This window comes from Botryllus schlosseri, chromosome 8, assembly GCF_051294905.1.
Source record: "Botryllus schlosseri isolate E-star chromosome 8, Bs_hap1, whole genome shotgun sequence".
In the NCBI taxonomy this organism is placed as follows: Eukaryota; Metazoa; Chordata; class Ascidiacea; order Stolidobranchia; family Styelidae; genus Botryllus; species Botryllus schlosseri.
The window spans coordinates 18,726,484-18,751,206 of record NC_137243.1 but is presented as its reverse complement, the minus strand read 5'-3'; the positions used below and the strand labels follow the sequence as shown (position 1 = coordinate 18,751,206).

Sequence of the window (24,723 nt, the reverse complement as noted above, 5' to 3'; positions counted from 1 at the left end):
AAAAGTCGTATTTATCTCTGAAATTATTCGATTGATAATTTGGAGTTAACAGTAAAATAGTATTATTTCAAATCCAGACTTTCCTACTCCAAAATCTTCACTTCTTGGAATTGGGCCAAATTTGTCGTGCAGCGTTTTTTTTAGCCTACTAGCCAATAAAATTTCCTCCGCACAAACCGTTGGCGTTTCCGCGGAGCCGAGCTTCTCAAAGTTTGAGTCGCTTTCGGTCAAAGGTGGCGCAGGACTCGAGTTACCGGAGCTGACAGGGTCGTCGACAGCTACGCCGCCCACTGCCCCACCCTGCCCGGACCGAGACTCGATCTCAATGCCTTCGTCGACGCTGCTGCCGCATTCGCTGTCCGAGATATTTCGGCTCCGGGCTGTATTTTTATGGACCGCTTTGAGACGGTCGTCGTCGTTGCCGCTGTCCCAGCTGCTGGTCTCGATTTCCTCACCTGCAACGGCAACATCGTACAGCCATTTATTAAAATTTTTATCACATCAAAACACTTTTACTTGTCATGAATAAACATCCAATTTTTTTAATGACCTGTGTCCAAAGTTATGCCAGCAATTCAACTCAAGGCCATCGCAAGCGAAGTTAATGATTTATCATTCGTCAGCACCTAACCGACTAGTATAAAACAGGCCAAAATTTAGCCCAATGTTGCCACAATGGAAAGTGACGACCTAATTTTTATTGATTCAGTTATTTTATAAATAACACTACCCCTTGTGTTAAATAACTGATACGGAAGTAGCCCACAGTACTTTGCCACAAAGTGCAATGTGATCCGCATTCGACATAATTCGGGCATATCTGTTTGGGCATATATCGCTCAGTCAACAAATGGTTGTGTGATAAAAATCACCTTTTTAGTCACTGGGCAATTTTTTAAGGGGGGAATTTTGACTCAAATATCGGTCAAAAGGGTCCACGAGACAAAACAGGTTGGGAAACTACTGTGCATGATACACATTTCAAGGCTTCCCTAGAGGAAAGAAATCACACAAAAGTGAGTAATTCTAGTTCTAGATCTAGTGGTGCTTTTCGAAAAATCCATTAGTTCGTACAAGTCTGCACGGTGTGGCAGTTTCAAAAGCTGTCACTGGCAATTTGAAAAAGAACATCGGACATTAGCATCCAGTCTGAGAAATGAAGCGCTCGATAACTATGCTGACCTCCTTCGTGTCCTTCGAGCTCCCCGGACGAATTGCTGGCTTGGTCACAAGCACGATCCTAAAAATAAGACGGCATTCAACAAACACGTCTTCCAATGGAATGCATCAGCGAGATTAGATTGTTTTTGAGAAGATTAGCTATTCCTACACACGGCTAAACCTAGTGATTGGAAATAACAGAAAGAACTAACTTTCTGAAGTCACACGACAAATATAACATATTGCAATGAGCGATGCCACTAAAATTTCATCCTGACCTCCGTGATAAAAGTGGCAGTGAAACTGATATGGCTCTCAACAGGGTTGTAAACAAGTCACAAGGTTCGAAGTCACATGCCAATCTGACTTTTATAGTTTTGACTCGAGTCAATTAAAGTCATTTTCCATTCATTCCGAGTCAAGTTCTAGTCCGAGTGAGCTAGTACAGGTTCGAGTTCGAGTGACAGTGTTTTGACTCAAGTCCGTGTCCAAGTCATTATGTTCACTGTTCACCGACTTTTTTCAACTCTGCTCGAGTGATATAGAATAGCTCGCTTTCATAATATAATTTTCCCGTCTCAACAGTTTCTGGGCCTATTTTGCAAGTAACAGGACTGATAAGACGAAATACCAATCACGTGGTAACTTTACTATTTTTCGAAGTAACAATGAAATGTCTGTCGTGGCCTTCCTAGTCTCGAGTCACATGACTTGGTGCGAATCGTGCAAAATGAGTCGAGTACAAGTCACGTCAATATAAATATTGACTCGAATCGAGTCATTTTACGCATTTGAAAAAACGACTCAAGCCAAGTCAAGTCACCAAGAAACCGAAACTAGAGTCAAGTCATGACTAGAGTCATTACAACCCTGGCAGTAGCTAACCCCGGTCTGACTAGGACGACATGTTTGTGTTTACGTAAATGCGCATTCCCCCGCTTGCAAGTATGCTTGAACATAAATTACAAGCACGGGACGAAGATGCATACCTTCGGCAAGTCTTTACCGGCATCTTTTCGCGCCTCTTCGATGAAAGAATTGAGATCCAGCGTTTCGGGGAAGTACATACGGTCGTTGAGTTTGACGCGGTGGAAGGTTGTGTAGTCGAAGTCAAATCTCTTCAGTTGCAGAGTCAGCAGATAGGGAAAGCTGTTAAAGAGCATGTTAGCAACGAATGAATTGCAATATCATAATATTCCATTCCATATGTCCCAATTATCCTGGTTTTAGCATCAACAGTGGACCTGCTATTGCTGTGCCGAGGGGAATTAGCGATTTTCATTAAATAACTGCAGGCAAATCTTTGCAGATCACAGATTTATCGTCATCTATTTTTCTTCTGCTATAAGCCTATCAGTTGGATGCATCTTGGATCTCAGGCGACCCCTAAGACCCGCTCACCAAACCCCCCGTTCGCATACAGATCTAGAAGTACATGCTATGCCAAAAAGTAACCAAACCCCCCGTTCGCCTACAGATCTAGAAGTCCATGCTATGCCAAAAAGTATACACTTGCGACACCAATCCAACAGATAAAGCTTCGATAACCAGGCGCAAAAATGACTAGAGTTACTCACGAAGTGAATTTCAATCCTTTCTTGGCGTCGCACTTCTTGTTGCATTTCTCACAAAAGTATTGGTTCGAGCCATCCAGCATTTCCGGGGCGACGAAAGCCTTCAGGCCTTCCATCTGGCGTCATGCAATGAAAAATTTGTTAGATTAGCTAGATTAGCTTGGAATTATATAAGATAGAATATTCTGTATGAAACATCGGATATAAAAATACAGAAGTTGCGATCGCGAAGTTACTGAAAATCAGATCGGAGTTATAAATCGTAAACCCTGTTTAGAGAAGAATTTCAAGTACTGTGTTCATTTATGAATGCACAAATATGGTGGTATCAGTTGTGAAAAACTAATGGTCTTCCTACATTTAAAAACAATGTAAATACTGAGAATATTAAGATTTCGTGAAGCATGCAGGTTTCCAGATGCAGCCTTTCTAGTTTAGTTGATACCCTAGTAGAGTTGTTCAAAAATAATTTATTTTTTTCAGATTTTTGCAGCTAGAATTGTTAGGTTGGCTTAAAAAACGTTACACACCAAATTTGGATCAATTCCAAGAAGAGCAGAAGTAAAGCTGTTAGAGTTGAAAATTTTTCAATTTATTATAAAAAATAATTTTATCAAATTTTACTGGCTAATCCATGAAATTGTAATATTGTCTGCAAAAAGTATGCAAAACGAATTTGGTTCGGGTTTTCATTAATAATCCTTGGATTACTGACTCCTACAGACAATACTATTTTTTCAAAACCACGATTTTCAACTCCAATAACTTCGCCTCCACCGGGCTGGAATTCATCCAGATTTGCTGTGTATCGTTTCACTAGACAGATACTAGATAGCAAAATTTGAAAGAAAAAAGATGATGTTTTCATAATAAATTTAAAAATTTACAATTCTTATTGCTTCACTTCTACTAGGAGTGAAATTTTACCCGATAGCCGCAAAAATCTAAAAATGAATGTTATTTTTGAATAGCCCTATTGTCAAAACTTTACAATGGCTGTGTAGATAATCGAATAAATGCCCAGAAGTAATGGAAATGTGCCATAATCTAGCTGCCACATCATACAATATTGGCTGAATACATCGTGGTCGTGGTAAGCGGTATCGGCTATCATTAATTACTACTGAGAGACAAAATTCGACGTACCACACTGCGGTAGGCAGTTGACGAACCAAATGGACGGATAGGTATTGCGATATCCAAATAGGTATCATTTCGCGAGGTCTCGTTCTTGCACTCTTCGCATTGCACGTAGTCTTTCATACTTCCTGCAGACACCGACGTACTCAGCTTTAACACCACACAGACCCAGGGTAGTGAGGACTCGAGGCATTTTTGCAATTGACTCAACTCGAAGACAATCACTTTGTGACTTTGTGTATTGACTAGAATCGTACGCGAGTCATTGCGCATGTCCCGACCAAGTCACGCGACTAAAGACCAGAAACCAGTCTTGGACAACTAGGCAATTCAACAATTCAAATCAGTGAGTCCCGTAATCCAGAAAAAAGGAACCCTACTGAACAGCAATAAATAGTATGACAACTCTATGACTCGGACTTGACTTGGTGGTGAATTGAAAATGACTTGACAAGACTCGAGTCAAAACAATAAAGGTAAGATCGACTCGTGACTTGGAACCTTGTGACTTGGTTGCAACCTTGCATAGACCGAATACACTGACTCACCTTCGTAAAGCTTGATGATTTCTTGCTCTTTCTTTTTTGGCGCGGCTTTTGCTTCGGGAATTGCCGTGTCGTCTTTCCCCGACTCGTTGGCGCTCTCCTTGAATTTTTGCTCCAAAGCGTCGAACATGACTCGGCACAACTCTTGAATGTCGTGCTGCTGCCAGGCTGAAAAAAAGTATGACGGATAAATTGGCGATGGCAGCACGACAGTTTTCGCAAAGTAATTTTTCTTATATCATAGTACAATTTAAAATATATTCAAAAGATAATACAGTGCTGTGCATTAAGACACCAAGCTTTTCGAGCTGACACTTATCAGTCTGTAATTGTCAAAAAATCTAAAAATAGCACATTGAGCAGCAATCTCTTCGCCACAATTAGTTGAAATTTCATGCCGGTGACATCATGTTTGCTGATACGATTGGTGATATGCATGGTTCTTTCCAATTCTCTACTAGTTGTTGACGATTACCCCAGACGAGTGTAAGCTGAAAATATTCTGGTTCATTTCAATATGGATATACCATTCAAAATGATATTACCAACTTGACTAAAGAAGCAACCAAGTGTTTGTACCCAGAACTACATTTCAGATATTACCGAAATGAAAGAAATGAGAAAAGAGAACACGCCAAAAGTTGTAACTAGTACACAAGTACTCATAACACAGTACTCATCGGACAATAATAGATCAATCAACAATGACCACACCTTCGCTAAATATTGCTTGAAACACATCCCAAAATCAAACAGCAAATAAGAAAAACACCTTGCAGCAAATAACTTCCTCTAAATCAGACAAGTATGACCTGATTGCATGTTACCCTGAAACAAAGACAAGCCTATAGACTTGCGATAGCAGCTCAGTGATCGGAACGTTGGTCCTGCTATCTGCAGGAAGGGTGTATGGTGTGAACTTCACTATGATCAAGAATTATAACGACATAACCAATCATGGTGAAAGCTATCACTACTACAGGGATTATTATATCATTGAAAATTTGAAGAATAGGAATAGGACGCTGTTTATTTTTGTCCTTCATGTTTTTTATGGCATACACACCGACACACGATAAGACATACACACGATCAGTGCATGATGTGCATATGCCGCTGGACAAGGAAGTTGCAGATACAGCCTTGTAAGGCTTTCTAGGTCTTGCACCACCCCTCCATGCTATTCCCGTAATGCTGAATGCCAAGCGGGGAAGTCATCAATACCAGTGTTACTAATCAGGTCTTTGGTCCGACCCGGCGGGGGATCGAATACACACCGACACACGATAAGACATACATACGATCAGTGCATGATGTGCATATGCCGCTGGAAAAGGAAGTTGCAGATACAGCCTTGTAAGGCTTTCTAGGTCTTGCACCACCCCTCCATGCTATTCCCGTAATGCTGAATGCCAAGCGGGGAAGTCATCAATACCAGTGTTACTAATCAGGTCTTTGGTCCGACCCGGCGGGGGATCGAACCTTCTACCTACTTACCAAGAAGCCGGACACTTCACTATTACGCTATCTTGCCGGTAGACTACAAGTTGGCATTAGGTAGTGTATAGGTTGATATAATCTGATCATAGATGAAACAGCAGGGAAATATCAGTTCGATTGTACAGCAACTTACCATCGCTACTGTCCCATCCAAAACTTTTGGTCAAATCGGTCGTTTCTACCGCTTGCTTGTCCGAGGTTTGCAAAGCCAGAAACAGCCTCTGCAGTTGAAAGGGCATTGTGGTCACTGCCTCCTCCTCTGTGCCTTTGTACTCCCATCTGATAAGATAAATTTACATACATCATTGCCATAATCTGTGCATTGCCTTTAATATTCAAAACAGGTAGTCAATGCCCAGTGCAATGTCAAATAACAGAGTTCAAGCAAGCTCCTTGAACAGGAGCAAACGGGTGGTATCCTAGGTCAAGATAATAAAAATGAGGCCTAGTTTCGAGCAATATACCTATCACAGCATAAACAAATTATATTGACACTACTTGTGGACGGATGCAGAGAAGCTTGCTATTATAGGCTAGAATTTATTGCTTTAAGAGAATTTTCGCTGTCTGTCCAATTCTCAAAGACACTAATGCAGCACTAACTGCTACAAGTACTTTACATTCCCAGTAATAGAGGGTTGCCCGGCCTATGAGTCAGGCCTCAACCAGCAAATAGATTTTATTTGCTTATCATCAAGATTTTAGTAAGCAACTGTGACACCTTAGTTATAAGTTCCTGATATAGTCATAAATAAAGTGTGTCAGACAGATTGAAGTTGAAACAAAATTCTGTACCATGCACAGAACTGAAAGAGATAGAAGAAACAGTGGATCCTACAGTTGTTGCAGGCTTAATTGGGCATCAAGAATAATGAAAAACTTGTCGACTGACCAGTCATATTTACAAGGCAGTTGCTCACAGGGTTTAAACCAAGATAATTCAAGCATGAACACATCAAATATAACCCATATCACATTTCATTTCATTCAAATACACACAGCTAGAAGTTGTCAAATTATGCTAGTTTGACATTTCACTTCTGCTTTTGTCTTTGCATTACATATTATGCTGGCTTGGCTCCCTGGTCTTGCAACACACAGGCCCAAAGGTTGCTGCGAAATCGTCTGCTATTCCACAATCCATACACCCCATTGATTCATGACATAGCAAGCAGGGCTTTGGAGCCGGAGCCGGAGCCCGGAGCCGGAGCCCCGGAGCCGTGCATTTTCACCGGAGCTGGAGCCGGAGCCGGAGCTCTACATAAAATTCAGCCGGAGCCGGAGCCGGAGCTGGAGCCCGTTATTTGAGGAGTAGCTCCGGCTCCGACCTATTTCATAAGATGCTATTATATATGCAACAAACACATCTACTGATTCATCATAATTGAACAGCAGGCCTGAATTTTAATGCTATGCGCAGCAATGGCATAGGAGTAAAGTGCGTTCTAATGCAACTATGATGTTGTCGACAATTGACAAGTATACATTATCACGTCACAAGCCGGCACGGCGGCACCTAGTCTATATGTCTTCGTTGCTACATCGGATGTTACTGACGGCTGACAGACTCTAGATTACTATTATAACTAACCTATGGCTAGATTAGTAATCTATATAGACCAGGAATGGTCAACCTTTTCGGCTAAAGGGGCACATGCAATTGACGAACGAGTGCGCGGTCCACTAGTCGCGCCAAGCGGGTAAAATTTTCAAAGTTTATAAATAAACTAGGTCAATAATATTATTACTTGAGTATATTGCGGGTCTATATTGTATACCGCCCGCTAGGCTCAGTTTGCAAAGACACGACTATTCGGCGTCTGGCCACATCGATATCGAAGGTCTCCGATAATATGCGACAATCATTTTGTGCCTACATTTCACCGTCGACGATCTTTATGCGAGTGCGAACGCGAAAAGACTTTCTCCCGTAATTGCGAATACAATTAGACTCAATCAGGTAAATTAGGCGTTTATTTCATTTTCAGTCGGGGCCAGGGGGTAGGCTACCAAGCAAGAAATCGTGTGACAATTAAACACGCGAAGCGTGAAGAAAAATTTCGCTACTATTTTAGTTTATTGTAATATACGACGATTTACTGAGAATGTGACCGGACCCTGGATCTGCCAATGCGTCGGAACTGATATTTTAGTCATCAACATCCCAAGTGTCGCAGCCAGAATTGTAATTTTTGGTTGGCATTGCATTGCAAGTCCACAATCTTAGCAATTCATTTTCGATAATATAATAGGAAATTACCTCGCGGGTCACACAAAACCCTCTCGCGGGCCACATTTGCCCCGCGGGTTGGCCACCCCTGATATAGACAGACCCATTCGATAATTTCAGAGCCGGAGCCGGAGCTGGAGCCGGAGCAGTGGTAATAATGCGGCTCCGGAGCTGGAGCCGGAGCCACTGTATGATTGAAGAACGCTCCGGAGCCGGAGCTGGAGCAGTTTAAATTTACGGCTGCTCCAAAGCCCTGATAGCAAGGTTCTGGTAATTACATGTTCATTACTTTTAAGATGAAGACTGTATACAGGTTCCTTTTGTTCACAGTTCTGCAGATACAGTGAATGGGAATGGTTTTACTACCCTGGAGACCTTGAAAGATTCATATGATGAATATCCTCAATATTTATGATGATGAAAGGATATTGGCAATCTTAGGAATATAATGGCTGAATTCTGGCAGATAGTCTTACAGCAAACCTTCACAAAATTAAGAAAGGGTCAAACATACTTAACAGGGTAATTCTTCCAATATGTGCACTGTCCAGCTACAAGTACAGTGCTGTTTAGTCACTGAAACTCATTCTCAAACAGAAAACCCCAGACTTGTTGAAACTACCAATTTAGTTAGTTGACGGTCAACTGACGCATTTCAAGTTGAAAAGTGACTAGTTCTAGTTGCAGATTGTGAAAAGTCAGTAGTTCTAGTTCTAGTTCTACTTGCATATTTGAAAAAAAGATTAGTTGTCGAACAACCAGAAAACAGGTGTAGTCGATTGGCGTGAATTGTGATACCGGTGTTCTGTTGTGCGAAGTTTTTGCAGCCATCGCGTGCTCTGAGTTATCAGAACAAGGCGGCGTAGCCAGCGGGTGGATATACAGAGTCGAAATTCCACCCATATCAAACTCAAAATCCCGTCATTTTGAAATACAGAATCTCTGTCTGATATTTCCGATAAAATAAAAATTAATGTGTTACTTCGTAGAATTAAATCTAGTTTAATATGATTCTTGACCTTTGATGACCCGGGAGCACCCTACACACCAGCAAGCTTTCAGAGAGCCCCTAACTTTTACTGAGCCACAGAAACCAAAATCTACCGCATTAGCCTACACATTTAATACATTTAATAGATGTGTTTAGCTAGCTGCGGATTTTCAAAGGTTGTTAGTTCTAGTTGCGAATTTTAAAAAGTGATTAGTCCTAGCTGCGCATTTTGGAAATCCAGTAGTTAGTAGAAGTTTGCAAAAGCCACTTACTCATAAAGTGCGTTTCTGAACTCGGGTGTCATGTACAGTGTTTGTATCAAGCTGTTCAGGTAGCATGTCATAGCCTGATTGACAAGGCCTATCAAGCGTTCTCCCTTGCTGTCAGTGCCTTTAAAATCGGTGCCCTTCAATTTTGAAGCCACTTCGGAAATATTCTCCTGGAAAAGAAAATGTGGATATAAATGGAATTTTTACTTATCAAAAAGTAATAAGATAGCATAGCCTACACAAAATTAATCCTGACATCAGCTTGGTGTCGTCCTATTGGTGAACTTATAAGAAGCCGAAGTAATTGATAGATATATTAATTTACGAGGGAGTCTCATCACTGAGTAGAATTACAATAAAGCTGCTTAGCTTTACATTGTAGATAGAAAGATTACTTAAACATACACAACACACACTTGGCTGTGCAGTACACTGTACAATGTACATACACAGTGTCGATTTGGGAAAAAATTATGATATTTGATTAGTTATGTAATATTTCCACGGGTGGATGGAAGGATTGACCAGCAGTTGGTAAGACAGAGATTAGTGGATGCTTTTCAAGAATTAGTGAAGATGCTACGTAAGGATATACAAAATAATTCAAAATTTCACTAGACTGCACCAGTACTGCTAAACAAATGCTAAGATTTTAATTGTTATTGTCGGGAAAGAGGGAAAAATAGGATACTTCTAGGTCTAAGCAACATTTCATGTCAAGAAACGTAAGAAACGCGGTACAACTCACAGCGAACGATGTATCGGTGCTGCTTACGGCACCTCTCCTTTCATCCTTTCCTCCCAACAATTTAGGGGGGACTGGCGGAGGGGGAGGCGGAATGGTGGAATTAAGGGTGATGCTCGGCAACGTTCTCGAGTAGGACCATTCCGATGCGGCTGTTTCGTCCCCCAGACTTTCAGACTGTAAATCGAGAATAAATGCAATGGCCGGAATACAATTCCAGGCAGTTTGAAGGTAGAAATGCAGCATTTAATGATGATGTATAATATATTATCATATATAAAATCAACAACAGTTCGATGTGACGTCATTCTCACTCATAGGACCATACCTTGTCATGCTTTTGTCATAGTGATAGCTATCGTATCGAATTTGCGACATCGTCAGGGTTTATTGTGTACAGATTTGATCAAACATCTTGTTGAACTAACTTTTCATGCATATTGTATATCTCAAGAGTAAACATGCGAGTATGCCCCATGAGATCAACAGTAATTGCAGTAATTTTGTTTTGCAAATAATACTGAGATTGTATATGTGACAAATGCTAGTAGTATAAGTCTAGAAGAGTGTTGTTGAAGTTTAACCTGTCTGTTGAGAACCGCTGGTCTAGAAGATATTTAACAGAAAAGTTGGATGCAGCAGGTAATTACATTTTGGATTTTACATCTGACTTACTTATTGACTAGCCTATTGCTTACATGCAGTTGCAATTAAATAACAAGGCAAGCAGTAAATAAATGTTACTTTCCAGATTTTTATAGCTGGTAACACAGTGGCTGTACTGTCCTGTGCTTGCGACAAGAAGCGAAAATTTCTCAAACTTCAATAAATGCCAAAGCAGTGTGAAAAACAATCATAATATACCTGGAGGAATGATATTAGAAAAAATATATTTCTAGACTCATTTCATCAAGAAATACTCTAGTGTTCCATAAGAGTAATCTGACACAGATAACAATAACACAGTAACGGTATACTGATTAACATAATTTTCCTGGTAAAACGGCTTCCAACAGCTTCATGAATACTTAGAATTTATGTGGTAGGCTATGTTGTTTCAAGCTGTTTGTAGGAAATTTATATTGCTACTTTTTCTATTTTTTAATCAATGTTTGACTGCAACTTTCATCAAGTATTGCGCAAAAGGTAAAGGAGTGACTTAAAAACATGCTATGAACTATTTCTAGTATGGTTCTATTCTCCTTAATTGACATAACAACGAGCTATGTGATGGACTAGCTGCATCTCAATGTTATCTATGAATCTATGATGCAACAGCCGGCTCACAAGCTAGAAGTTCAACAACCCAAGCCAAGCATGACAGTACTCGAACTAGATTAGAAGTAGAAGTATGACTTGGCTTTTGACCAAGCCCGTGCAAACGGAAACAGGTAGCCAAAGGTGGTAGGCCTAGCATTACGTTTATGCAGGCACTTACAATTGTGGAAAGTTGAGAGACGGCAGGATTTCTTCCGTCCTTATATTCGACCTTTAGGTAAGTTTTCCCTTCCGAAGAAAACCCCACATGTTCAAGAGTACGCTTTTTGCTCATCTCGATTTCATTACACTGAGACGCGGAGAACGTAGACGTTCTTGAATGTACAATCAAAAAGGACGACTTGACATATTTGAGCTTTTTCGCGACAATCTGAAAGAAGATGTTATGCTGTTGCAAATCAAAAATCTTGCCATGTCGATACACACTAGTAGATTTCAAGACTTTATGCAATACAGGCAATCCCAACTCTTATTTTAGTTTCGAACGTAGAACATTCAGATAACAAATCGGCCAGTCACAGCTTAACCTGAGCATCTTTGAAACCGCTATCAAAATTAAGCCTACTGGGTTAGATGCCCAAAGTGATTGAAAATTCATCAGAAAATCATTCAAAAAGGCATTTGTGATTAGTTGTGTTCAAAACTGATTTTTAAGGCTAACGTAGGGGAGAGGAGGCCAAGATGAGACACGGGGCAAGATGAGACATGCAATTTTTTCACAGAAAAATTTTCTTATGGACAGATTCCTTCAACTATGTTGTTCCCACAATGCCATTCTATAGTCCTACCATATTAACAAGGCAAACAGATTTGAGGTTGGGAAGAAAAATGCCAAAAACTATATTTTCATAGCCTATGTCAGTTATGTGAATTCATGTTTGTAAGGGCATACCTATCCTAGTACTTAATATTGTAAAACAAGAATACTGGAGCTGGTTGAGTGCAATATTAGCAGTGTAATCATGCGCTTACCTCTGAAAAGTAACGGACAGAAATGTTTTTATTCGAATTTATATGTTAATTTAGGTGTGGGGGTAAGATGAGACAAAATCATGGGAGTAAGATGAGACATGGGTATCAGAGGGCTTTTCTATTGAAGGCCTCGGAAGATTAAAAATTTACTGTTGAAGGCACACAAAATGTATTATTTATCTAGTAGTTTACCAGATGTGATATTACAAGACAAAATAATAACGAAACTCTTATTGTTGCTGGATCTGGTTTTCGATGTCACTTATATTTGTATATGATGTACCAATTCTTTTTAAAAATGAATTATTTCATGATTATTATATTTTATTCACGATGTTGCTGGTTGATTCATCATTTGGGGTGAATTGGTGGTGTAATGAGCATGAATTGCTTAGTGTCTCATCTTAAACACAGTGTGTCTCATCTTACCCTCACCTGGGGGTAAGTTGAGACATTTGAGCAAGGATTTTTGAAGGCCAAGAAATCCATCAGTATGTTATTCAATAGAACTCAAGCCATCGTCATAGAAAGTAGAGATCACAGGCTTTCCATTGGTACCAAAATTAATCCTCAGAAGGCATTATTCTTTGAGTGGCCTCGAATTATCAGAAAAGTGTCTCATCTTGGCCTCCTCTCCCCTATCACATTCATACAATTGAATAGACATTATCACGACTTAAACTTGGGCCCATCAAGCACTTAGAGGTCTGCGGACTAGTTTAAATGCAGTGTTGCTTAACCGTTATAGTGCTCATACCCCTTGAGCTTTCAATAAAATTCCTTCTACCCCCGTTTCTTTTTACAAAACTTCTGATGGTACCTATAATCCAATATGGAATCGGCGTCTCGTGCACACCAAAGATTTTCCTGACTACTAACAGGTGTGACGCTGAGAACCGTCTTGGCACAACAAAGATATTACGCATCCCAGTATGGAATCGGTGTCCAAGGCACGCAGGATCACGCCGACTTGGTCGCCAGTTGCACACGGTCACGCCGTCACGGGTCGTTGATTTCATTAAAAAAAAATGAAAAAATAAAAATTTTAAAAAAAGTCAATATTCTCAGCCACCCCAGCTATATTCCAGTTAGTATGTGGTATATAATGTTTTGACCTTATCCTCAAGCCAGGATCTGTTGATTACTGTCTTTTGGTAAAGTACTTGCACCTTGCCAGTTGCTAACCATTAGCATCTGATCTCCTGTCACTGGCTTAACACAGTCATTTGAAGTCAGTAACCTTGCTTGTCACGCCGCAAAGTTTTGACTCTGTCACGCGAAAAAAGCTCCTATCACGCAGGATTTATTTCAAAAAAAGGACGGAGATTCCATACCGGCGCATTACTACCACTTTTTAAAATTGCACTAATCAACAGAAAATTTCAAAATTGGTATTCCTCAGCCATTGACAGTCTATGACTCTCGGGAAGTATGAAGCAACGTCCACCCCCTATATCCCACACTGACAGAAACTGAAGAGAAAAACTCATGACTGGCTAAAACAGGATCATTCCCTAAAATCTTAAAATAATTAGCTCTCACTTTGATCTATCAATAACCCATTAAATTAACAGCATCGACATAGTAAAAATTGACTTGAGATCATAAACTGCCAGAAAACGTTATTGTACCCACAATGATGTATTACCGTAATTTTCCAAGTATAGTACGCCCCCATGTATAATACGCACCCCTAAAATAGCATGTAAATTCTGTGAAAAAGCCTGTACCCGTGTATAGTACGCACCCTGCATTTCAGTACATGGATAGTTCCGATTTCGTATACGATGCCATTCTGTCTTGCGATGTCACTCTTGAACAATCATTGCAGGACGATCGCTAATCATTATAGAATTAGCGGGACTGTCTTTAAACAATAGTAGATAGCAGTCAACGCCTGCGAGGCCGGCGGCGCGATACTTCAGGCTAGCGACACGACATCTCGAGCACGAGGAGACCTTTTACAGATGCCATTGCTAATCATTATACAATTAACGGTATTGTCTCTAAACGATAGTAGATAGCAGCCAAAGCCTGCGAGGCCGGCGGCGAGTTAGTTTAGGCCAGTGGTTCTTAACCTTGCCCCCAGCGCCCCCCAGGGGGCGCTGGCGATTTTTAAGGGGGGCGCAAACGCTCAGGGGGCGATACGGGGGGCACTGGGCTCAGGGGGGCGGTATGGGGGGCGCTGGAGAAAAATGGCTTCGCAGTAGATGATGTGGTGATAGGATATATCCTTAATGAGTAATCAGAGCAAATTAACACCGAAAACTTCGTTACATATAGCCTTCAAAATACATATAGGTTTAATTGTCCATGGGCGCCTAAATGACTGACACCGAATGTTCCTGTCTTGGCAATCTGAACCCCAGAAGACGAATTCCATCTGGCAGGGAAAAATTATATGTCAGTGAAGAAATACCAATCTGAAATCGTGTGCGTCTTTTAGTTTAGTACGATTGGGCGACAGGGATATTCCTGTTGGGCGATATCCCCGTTGAGCGATTCTATATTTTTTGATATTGCAGACAGGGGGTCACGAAATAACATCATGCAACGAAGTCATACCAACGGGTTCGCCCGCCCGAATATGTTTAATTATTAGTAACGGGCCCTACAGTTTCCAAGAAACCTCACAATGTTCGCTTTAAGTTTTGATGAGTCTGCGCACACTCAACAACTCACTGCGCTGACCCTTGGACAACAGTGCGTATCGACTAAAAAAAGGTAATAACTTCGGATTTGTTGTGCGCAACGTAGATTTTCTGTCCGCAGAGACCGTGTCAGCACTGCGCAATTGCGCAGCTTAGAGGGAACATTGCACCTCACTCAGCTCTACCGGTAAATGTGTTTACGTGAGCAGAGAGAGGATAAAAATTAATCTCAATTTACATGCAATTCCCGATGATATTGACCAATTCAAATCATTAATTAGTGAAATTTTTCGCGTTTCGCGCGACTAGGCGAAAATAGCTGCCTCAGTAAATGGACACCCAATGTACATCCCTAACAGGCTTTCAGCAAATAGAGGACAGCCTAATGGGGGTCTGGGAGTGAAGTCCCCCGGAAGCTTGGTTTATCACCCGATGGGGTCCAGGACCAACGTTTTTTGTTTGTGTGTGGGGGGGGGGCTGACGAAGTGCTGTTACGGCCCTGGTAACGAATAATTGTACCTGCGGGCACGCCCGAATATGTTTAATTATTAATCACGGTGACAGCTCACTCAGTTTATCGCGACTTATATATGTAATTACCACCTATTCATTCATGCAATATAGAAAATTTTGGTACCTAGGGCGACCAGGCCACACAAACTTTGCTGGCCATCGAAATCACGATAGGGAGTTCGTGGGGGCGAAGCCCTCGGAAGTTCGGTTCATCACGCTATGGGTTCGCAAGGCAATCGTTTTTAGGGGGTTGACGAAGTGCTGTTACATTATGAAGTTGGGGGGGGGGGGGCGCTGGAGCACGATAATTTTTGAAAGGGGGCGCTGGAGGAAAAAAGGTTAAGAACCACTGGTTTAGGCCAACGAACCGACATCTTGCGCACGATGCCTATTACAAATGCGATTGCGCCTAGGCTAACTGTTATGTCATGCGCAACAGGTATGTTGGAGATGCGACTGATTACGCAAGCGATTATATCATGCGCACATGGCCACTTGTATATGCGATTGTTCGGGCCTGTCGTTGACGCGATGAATCGGCGAGAACTGCCGCGCGCGAGTGTCTATTACTGACTTCATTTCGCTCGCGTACAAACGGTAAACCAACTCAGCAGGAGATCGCGTGATTGAGCACACGGCTCTCGTTAGTTAGCAACGCGCTTCCCTTAATTGGCGGCGCGTCACACTCTATAATACGAATTACTACCCGCGATGGCTGAAAGTGATGCGGGATTGGAAACAAACATGAAGAAAGGTGTGATTTCAAGTTTTTTTATCGAGGGAGATTTTTTCAAGCGTGTTGTTCCCATGTATAATACGCACCCCCCGATTTTAGGGCAAAAAATCGTGTAAATTTTGCGGATTATACATGGAAAATTATGGTACTTATACTGTACAGCATACCTCGTACAGCTGATCTGTAGTAGTTGACGTCGGCAGTGTGTGTGTATGTCTTCTGCTGGATTCCGAAGTCGAATCAACGATAATGAGCGTGCACCTGTACTCGTCGGCAGCAGAAATGGCCTGAAAAAAATAATAGAAAGACATGTAGGTTATACCCACTATTGAGATGCGTATCACTTGGCTGCATCAAGATATACCATAGACTTCAAGTTTAGTTTGTTTTATGATAAAAGAATGACTGGTAAATCTATAAAGAGAGATCATTATGGTTTGAAGAGAAACGGTAATAGCTGGATCAAACATACAAAGATTGGATCAAATCAACAATTCTACTTTAAAGCGAAAAACACACTTTGTGTCCAGCCAGTCATTATATATTTAAAAGCACTATTATTTGCTAATAGATGTAACAGCTTTCTTTCCTGTTATACTGCATTTGCAGATAGGCTACTATATATTTGAATAAGAAATTTCAATTATTAAGTGCAAAAAAAGTAATTAGCTTCAAGTTAATGTGTTGTCGTACAAAGATGGGATCAAATCAACAATTCTACTATATACAGCAAAAAACATAATTTGTGCCTAGCCTTTACATTGTATATTTTAGTACACTTTTGCTATAGATGTGACAGATTTCTTTCCTGTAGTAGGTTACAGCATTTGCAGATAGAAGTTGCTATATATTTGAATATCAAATTTAAATTAATCCTGTGGAAAAAATTCATCAGCATCAAGTTGATGTGGTGTCGGTACAAGACGTACACAGGAACCAGCACCAGCCTAATGCCCGAAAAAGCTATAGGCGCAGTTTTCCTCGACAGGGTTAAAGCAAAAAAATTGTAGAAATATTGCCAAGAACTGCAGTCATCAGTCCTGACACAATATTCTGAGATGTGGGTTATCTTGTATTGTATACAATGAGAGTCAAAATTAAATATATATTACATTCAATAACTGCATATAAAATTGCAGAATTACATACCGGTCGGTACATAGGCCTATACTCAGACTACAATTAAATGTAAACTTACTTCACTTCCTTCCGTAGCCATCACAGCATTGTTTCCCTCGTGAAATGGAGACATATTATATCAAATCATCATTTGCCTAATCATATGAAATTTCCGAATCCTGTATAAAATAGTATTCAGGAAAGTAACAATATTTTTGAAAATCTTGGAGTCCGAAACTTCATTGTCAGAGTTTAAAGTTTGTTGTGGGAACCTAAAAGTATAATTGATATTAACAAAGTACCCCCAAGTGGCATCTACAGACGTGACTAAGACTACAAACGGCGTGATGACTGCCGACTGCTGAAAGTGAAAGCAACAACAGCTATATAACAGAAGGATTCGGATGCGGCGTTGTGTGAGTCACAGAAGTAGATAACATCGGGATGTTGATACACTAAATCCGCGGTTCACAAGCAACACAAGGAGACAGGAATCATTCCCTTTAAATAATCACAAACCGCATGCAACTATCCTGTTCCGTCATTCCCCATTGATATCTCATCCAATACTAATTACTGAGCAACTGAGGTGTTACTGTACTGTACTGTGTCTGTATGGTGTGTATTTCTGCTGAATGCACTCACCATGACCAATGATTCGCGATTGTTCGTTCTGGTCTCGCCTGATTAATTTCGCTTTAATTAGATTTGTGGAAATAGAAAGGACAAATACACGATGATGAGGCACGCTGATCATGCGGGTTGTTCAAAAATTACTTTTTTCCGTATTCTAAAGTTTCACTGATTAAATTGTTAAATTGTCTAAAAACGCTGCACAGCAAAATTGGCTCAATTCCAACGAGTAGAAAAGCCGGATCATCTCGAGTTAATTGAAATTTCGGATATTTTTTAAAATAATAGTATTTACGGTAGGGTCATCCAATGATGTATCATTGGGTCACCATACGCGCTCTTTTGAGAGGATTTGTCCTCTTTTTTGACTTTTTTGAAAGTGTCATCGGAGGACGCCCAATTGTCCTATTTTTGAGAATTTTGTAGGGAAAGATTCTACTGAGATACAGTAAATTTGCACTGATAAGTAACGCGCCTGCGGCTATTTCGGGAGCTTAGTCGGAAAGCTGACTTTGTTTTCTTAGTCAACCAACGAATAATGTGAAAGAAAACCCGTAATTCGGGAGTTGTGCCGGTAAGTTGACCCTTTTTTTGGTCAACCAACCACAAAGTGAGAGAAATTTACCATTTGTTCAGGATTACACTTTTATTTTCGGAAAATAGAGGCAATTACTACGCTTGCTTTTAAATCTCAAACATGTAAGTTCTCCAGATCCAGACAAAGGTACTGAAACTCAAACTAATGATACTGCGAATTTAAAGAGAAATACTACTTTTGAAAAGCGGGAAATGTGTTACATGTCTCTTGTCCATATAGCTTCAACAGTGGTCTGCTAAAACAGGTATCACGCTCAAAAGTCAGAGACTACTTTTCCATATTAGGACACGCCATGCTGGGCTGCTACATACTACGATATGATGGGAAGCGAGTGGCGCAGTGTGCTAACCTTCACCGTCACGACACCAATGGTCCTTGGTTCGAGCCTCGGCTCTACCATGTTTCTATGTGTCGGAGGTTATCTGGGCTCCTCGTCGCCGATCCCGCTGTACTAACAGTGTCTTGAAAAGCCCAGACAAAAGAGCAAGCCGCGCTCTCATGAAGTCGGCAGCCGAGAACCTAAGACGGACGCATGCGAGAGAAAAAGAGTGAAAGAGTGAATGCACTGGTTGAAAGTCGTCCAATGAGAAAAGCACTGCATGATGTTAAAGAAAATGAACTGTACTGTGAAATTGAAATGTACCTATATCTGTGTCGTGACGCACAAGGCCTAAACGGCGAAAAGCGTCACTGTATAATACCTCTGTAATAATAATAATAATAATAATTACGATATGATATGTATGCTAGACTGTGAAAGTACTATAGTTTCAAACATTATGATGGGCCATATTTACTGCGATTAACTATTTCATATGGGCGCAAATGCTGTGTGAGAAAAGGGAGCCACGCTACCGCTACCGCAATGATATATATACATTGCGTTACCGCTACCGAAATTATAAACTATTCACCAATACTTTCGTGAAAACATAAGCTACTTGTCATTCCATATCTACTTTGCGCGAAGCGCGAATAAAATTCTGGGATTTACTTCACTTTTATGGAAATTAAATGGTGGTACTCCATGTAAACATGCAGCCCCGAAATTCCTCCGTAGTCTCACTTCCGAATAGGAGGATTATACAACTTCTACTTGACAAACTGAAATAGCGAAAAATAAGTAAGTAGATCACAAAATATTACGAAGTACAATTAGAAGTAGTGAAATTGAAATTTTCTTGAGTAAGTAGCATAGGTAGTGAAAAAGTACTTGAGTACTTCGAAAAAGTAGAAGTACTTATCGTTACTGACTCCTTCTGATTATGTCTTAATAATAATAATATTATTTCAATACATCATAATATTAGAAATTGATGTGCTTGTATGCAGATAAGGAATTAAACAAAATGGTCATTTATTATTCAAGTGACCCGCTTAATAATTCGTATGCCGCATTTATGTGACCGCGAAGGTGGTGACCGAGTCGCAGCATAAAACACGCCAACTAGGGTTGCATTTAAAGCAAATGGGTATTTAAAACACGTTGTTTAAAACATGTTTTAAACAGTGTTTTAAAAAAGGCATTTTAAAGTTGTAAGATTATGCCATAATTGTGTAAATACTTTCCAAAAAAACATGTTGTACGAGCCTACGGACAATTACCACTAGATATAGCCGACGTAGGCCTATATCGATATCGATGTGACGGCATGGCTTTAACAAAAAAAAAGTTGTTTAAACATGTTTGTTTTAAATTGATTTTTGTTTTAAATGCAACCCTAATGCCAACATGTCTATAAAGTAAATAAGAAAAGTCATTTTTTCCAGTCCTACTCGCGAAAGACCGAAAGGGCGCGAAAGGGCGTTTTTCAGTTGGTCATGGTCATGTCTTGTAAATCCGCGCTTTCGATTTGATACTGACGAATGCCGAAAATCCCCCTCCACAAAGATAGGTATGGTGGCGTATGTACGCGAAACGCTTCCGATGACACGATCGCAACAAATATGACACTAAAATTCACAAACAATTTTTCCTAATGAACTTATACTAGGCTACGTCAAGTCTGGTCAGTGGTCATATATTCATTTACCAGCTGATCTTGAAGTTATTACACACAATTATTAAATCTTATTTTTCCACAATCACCAACAAAATATCTCCAAACAGCAAAATATATGTATCGGTGGGCTATTTATTGGTAATTTAGCAATTAGAATGTGTCTGCACAGTAGGATATTTCATCTCTGACGGCCATTCTGTTGATGTGAGTTTTGGAACTTCACTCCATAGCGGACGTATATCGTCTGATCTGCTAGAGTTGTAACCTGAGTTCCACGTAATGTGTGGCTATAGGTAGGTAATACTTAACTCGCGGTGGCAGACCCCCGTTCCTTGCGTTAGTCCTTGATATGACAACCTCAACGTGACTGCAACGACAGTATTGTCTCAGATAGATATATTGGTCGAATATGCATGGACTATACAATAGGATATCGCAAATGAGTCAGGCGCATAATTCAAATACACGGGCTAATAAATGATTTTCCTAATTAAAATAAATACAATTTAGGTTCACCTATTTTATAAATTTAGAGCAGTGGTTCTTAACCTTTTTGCCTACAGCGCCCCTATGTACCAAAATTTTCTATAATGCATCAATGAATAGATGGTAATTACATATATATAAGTCGCTATAAACTTTTTATCCTCTCAGCCCACGTAATCAGATTTACCAGTAGCGCTGAGTGAGCCGTTGTATGGGAAAATAAAGGGCACGTAAAAATAATTAAACATGTTTGGGCGTGGCCGTAGATACAATTAATTCGTTACCAGGGCATTTCGTCAGCCCCCCCCCAAAAAAAACCGTTGATCCCCCTATCGGGTGATAAACCAGCCTTCCGGGGGGCTTCGTCCCCAGACCCCTCTTCGGCTATCCGCAATAACATAACATAACATGGTTGGGTTATATTTTTATCTGAAGAAGTCACACACAATGTACAATGCGATAAGACACAATGCGATGTCATGAACAGATAGGAGGATGTAGAACGACACGCATCAGTAGCGATCCTTTACTCTAACATCCACCTCGGCCTAGCGTGCCCGATGTCACAGTTCTTTTTCGATGTTGATCTCTTTGAAGCCGCGGCCCTTTCTCCTAGTTTTTTCCATTCTTTGTGAGTGCTTTCTTTCGTCCGGTCTTTTTCTGGGCTTTTTTGTAAGAACGGCAACGGCAGGGGAAAAGGAGCCCAGATACACCTCCGACGGGAATCGAATGCGGTTCGCCTGCGTGCAGGGCGCTTATCGTAACCACTACACTATCTCCCCTGCTATTTGCTGAAACTATTCATCTACATTGGGTGTCCATTTACTGAGGCAGCTATTCTCGCGTAGACGCGCGAGGCGCGAAACAATTCACTAATTAATGATTGCATTGGTCAATATGACCGGGAATTTGACGTATATTGAGATCAATTTTATCCTCGCGTAAACAGATTTACCGGTAAAGCTGAGATGTGTGATTGAAAAGGTAGGACCCCTCAATAATAATTATACATATTCGGGCGTATACCCGTTGGCAAGAACGAAACGGCACTTCGTCAGGCCCCCCGTAAAAACTTGGGTCTTGGGATCCCATAGAGGGTGATAAACCGACGTCTTTCGCTTTTGCCAGGAATCAGCTGTACTGTTTTAGCGAGCCAGTGTGAAGCGCGAAAACTTTCGATAATTTATAATAAAATCGGTCAGTAAGATCGGGAATTGCATATATATTGCTATCAATTTCTTGTCCTCTCTGTTCACGTTACCAGATTTGCCGGTAGAGCTGAGTGAGGTGCAATGTTCCCTCTAAGCTGCGCCCGTGCGCAGTGCTTACACGGTCTCTGCGCACAGAAGATCTACGTTGCGCTCAACAAATCCGAAGTTATGACCTTTTTTTTAGTCGTTATATACGCAGTACGCACTGTTGTCCAAAGGGTCAGCACAGTGAGCTGGTGAGTGTGCGCAGACTCATCAAAACTTAGAGCGAACATTGTGAGGTGTCTTGGAAACTGTAGCGCCCGTACCTGATAATTAGGCGAGTGTCGAGATAGCGTATTGGTATAATCCGCGGCTGCAACACTAATGGGTGCGGGTTCGAGTCCGACCGAGGTCGACTTCCGAATTTTGTTACCTAAGTGTTGGAGGTTTACCTAGGCTCCTCCTCGCCACCTCATCCGTGTCAGCGGTGTCTTACAAAAGCCTAGAGGTGGGCCGTGCTATAAGTCGGCATGCAGTTATGGAAAATAAGAAGAATATCGGTCTGGTGTAAATGCCCATAGTAGTCGACAAACGCCATGCATACCCCCCCAAAAAACTGATAATTAAACATATTCGGGCGGGCGAACCCGTTGGTATGACTTCGGTACATGATGTTATTTCGTGACCTCCTGTCTGCTATATCAAAAAATATAGAATCGGTCAACAGGAATATCTAGTTTTAGATATCCCTGTCGCCCAATCGTACTAAACTAAAAGACGCATACGATTTCAGAGTGGTATTTCTTCACTTGCATATAATTTTTCCCTGCCAGATGGAATTCGTGTTCTGGGGTACAGATTGCCAAGACAGGAACATTCGGAGCCAGTCATTTAGGCGCCCATGGACAATCAAACCTATGTCTTTTGTAGGCTATATATAACGAAGTTTTCGGTGTTAATTTACTCTGAATACTCATTAGGGGTATATGTCCTACCACCACATCATCTACTGCGAAGTAATTTTTCTCCAGCGCCCCCATACCGCCCCCCCCAGAGCCCAGCACACCCATATCTCCCCCTGAGCGTTTCTGCCCCCTTCAAAATCGCCAGCGTTCCTTGGGGGGGGGGGGGGGGGGGGTGCTGGAGGCAAGGTTAAGAACCATTGATTTAGAGGCTTTGCGGACCCCCCTGAAAATTCTTCGATGAGCTCCAGGGTCAGCGGACCCCCGGTCGAGAACAGAGGTGGACAGAAACGAAGTACTTCTACTTTTTGAAGTAGGTTTTTCCTACTCACACTACTTTTTAAGAAGTTATGATTTTAGACTACTTCTACTTTTACTTGACAGTTTTGTAGGCAGAAATAAACATGGACTTACTTACTTGTGAGCCATCACTCCTACTTCTACTTGAGTAGATATTCCGGCGTTACTTCTACTTCTACTTGAGTAGCGAAGGTGACTACTTTTACTACCTCTAGTTGAAAACCACTGGACTAGTTCCTTAAGGCCGACTTGGACAATTTAATTTCAGTTGTCCAAAATGCCAAACATCTAATTCTGATCCAACTAGTCAAATTTTTTCCATGCTCTTATTATAATTATAATCAAATTCCGTTTGCGAATGGACTTCGGAGAACATTGAGGAGCTGTAATCGTACTTCTAATTCTAATGTGGCAACACAGTCCGAGCATACCCCAGACATGATGTCTGAACACCCCGCAGACACGATGTCCGAACTCTCCATGGAAGTGGTGTCCGAACACGGCACTCACAAGACACGATGTCCGAGTGTCAACGCAGTCTGGAGACACCCAGGCCTCATGTCTGGAGTGTGCCCGCGGACTGCGTTGACACTCGGACATCGAGTCTGGGGGTGTTCGGACATCATGTCTGGAGTTTGTTCGTACTATGTTGCCTCTCGGACATCGTGTCTGGGGGATATGTTGGTGCTGCGACTATAGATAACTATTAACTAACCTACGTAGGTTAGTTATCTATACTGCGAATGACGTTATTGTGAACATAACGACTGTTCTTATTGTGAACATGAGACTGTTCTTGTTGTGAACATAATCGAACCAACCCTCCTCAGACAGACTATAGGAAAGGACGTAGTTTATTTTTTGTCCTTGATGTTTTTTGCGGCATATACACCGACTCATGATACACATACACGCGATCTGCGCATATGCATACGAGTGCATGATGTGTATATGCCGCTGGACAAGGAAGTGCAGATATAGCCTTTACAGCTTTCTAAGTCATGCACCACCCCTCCATGCTATCCCAGTAATGCATGAGCGCCAAGCAGGGAAGCCATGGATACCAGTGTTACTAATCAGGTCTTTGGTCTGACCCCGGCCGGGAATCGAACCCACGGCCTACC

The 24,723-nt window shown here is 41.2% G+C and overlaps 1 protein-coding gene across 1 annotated transcript in view; it reads right to left on the bottom strand.

Annotated features, from left to right (window-relative positions):
• Window positions 1-17,975, bottom strand: part of LOC145445560 (ubiquitin carboxyl-terminal hydrolase 47-like) — a 43,454-nt gene extending 25,479 nt beyond the window's left edge. The window contains exons 1-12 of the mRNA XM_080323748.1: window positions 17,504-17,975; window positions 16,473-16,592; window positions 11,594-11,803; window positions 10,159-10,332; window positions 9,414-9,580; window positions 6,054-6,199; window positions 4,424-4,588; window positions 3,882-4,003; window positions 2,739-2,851; window positions 2,151-2,310; window positions 1,183-1,240; window positions 178-455 (exon numbers count right to left, since the gene is read on the bottom strand). Of these exons, the coding sequence (XP_080179874.1) occupies window positions 178-455; window positions 1,183-1,240; window positions 2,151-2,310; window positions 2,739-2,851; window positions 3,882-4,003; window positions 4,424-4,588; window positions 6,054-6,199; window positions 9,414-9,580; window positions 10,159-10,332; window positions 11,594-11,803; window positions 16,473-16,592; window positions 17,504-17,557 (1,767 nt within the window). The 5' untranslated portion in view covers window positions 17,558-17,975. The remainder of the gene's footprint in view (window positions 1-177; window positions 456-1,182; window positions 1,241-2,150; window positions 2,311-2,738; window positions 2,852-3,881; window positions 4,004-4,423; window positions 4,589-6,053; window positions 6,200-9,413; window positions 9,581-10,158; window positions 10,333-11,593; window positions 11,804-16,472; window positions 16,593-17,503) is intronic.
• Window positions 17,976-24,723: the final 6,748 nt, after the last annotated feature.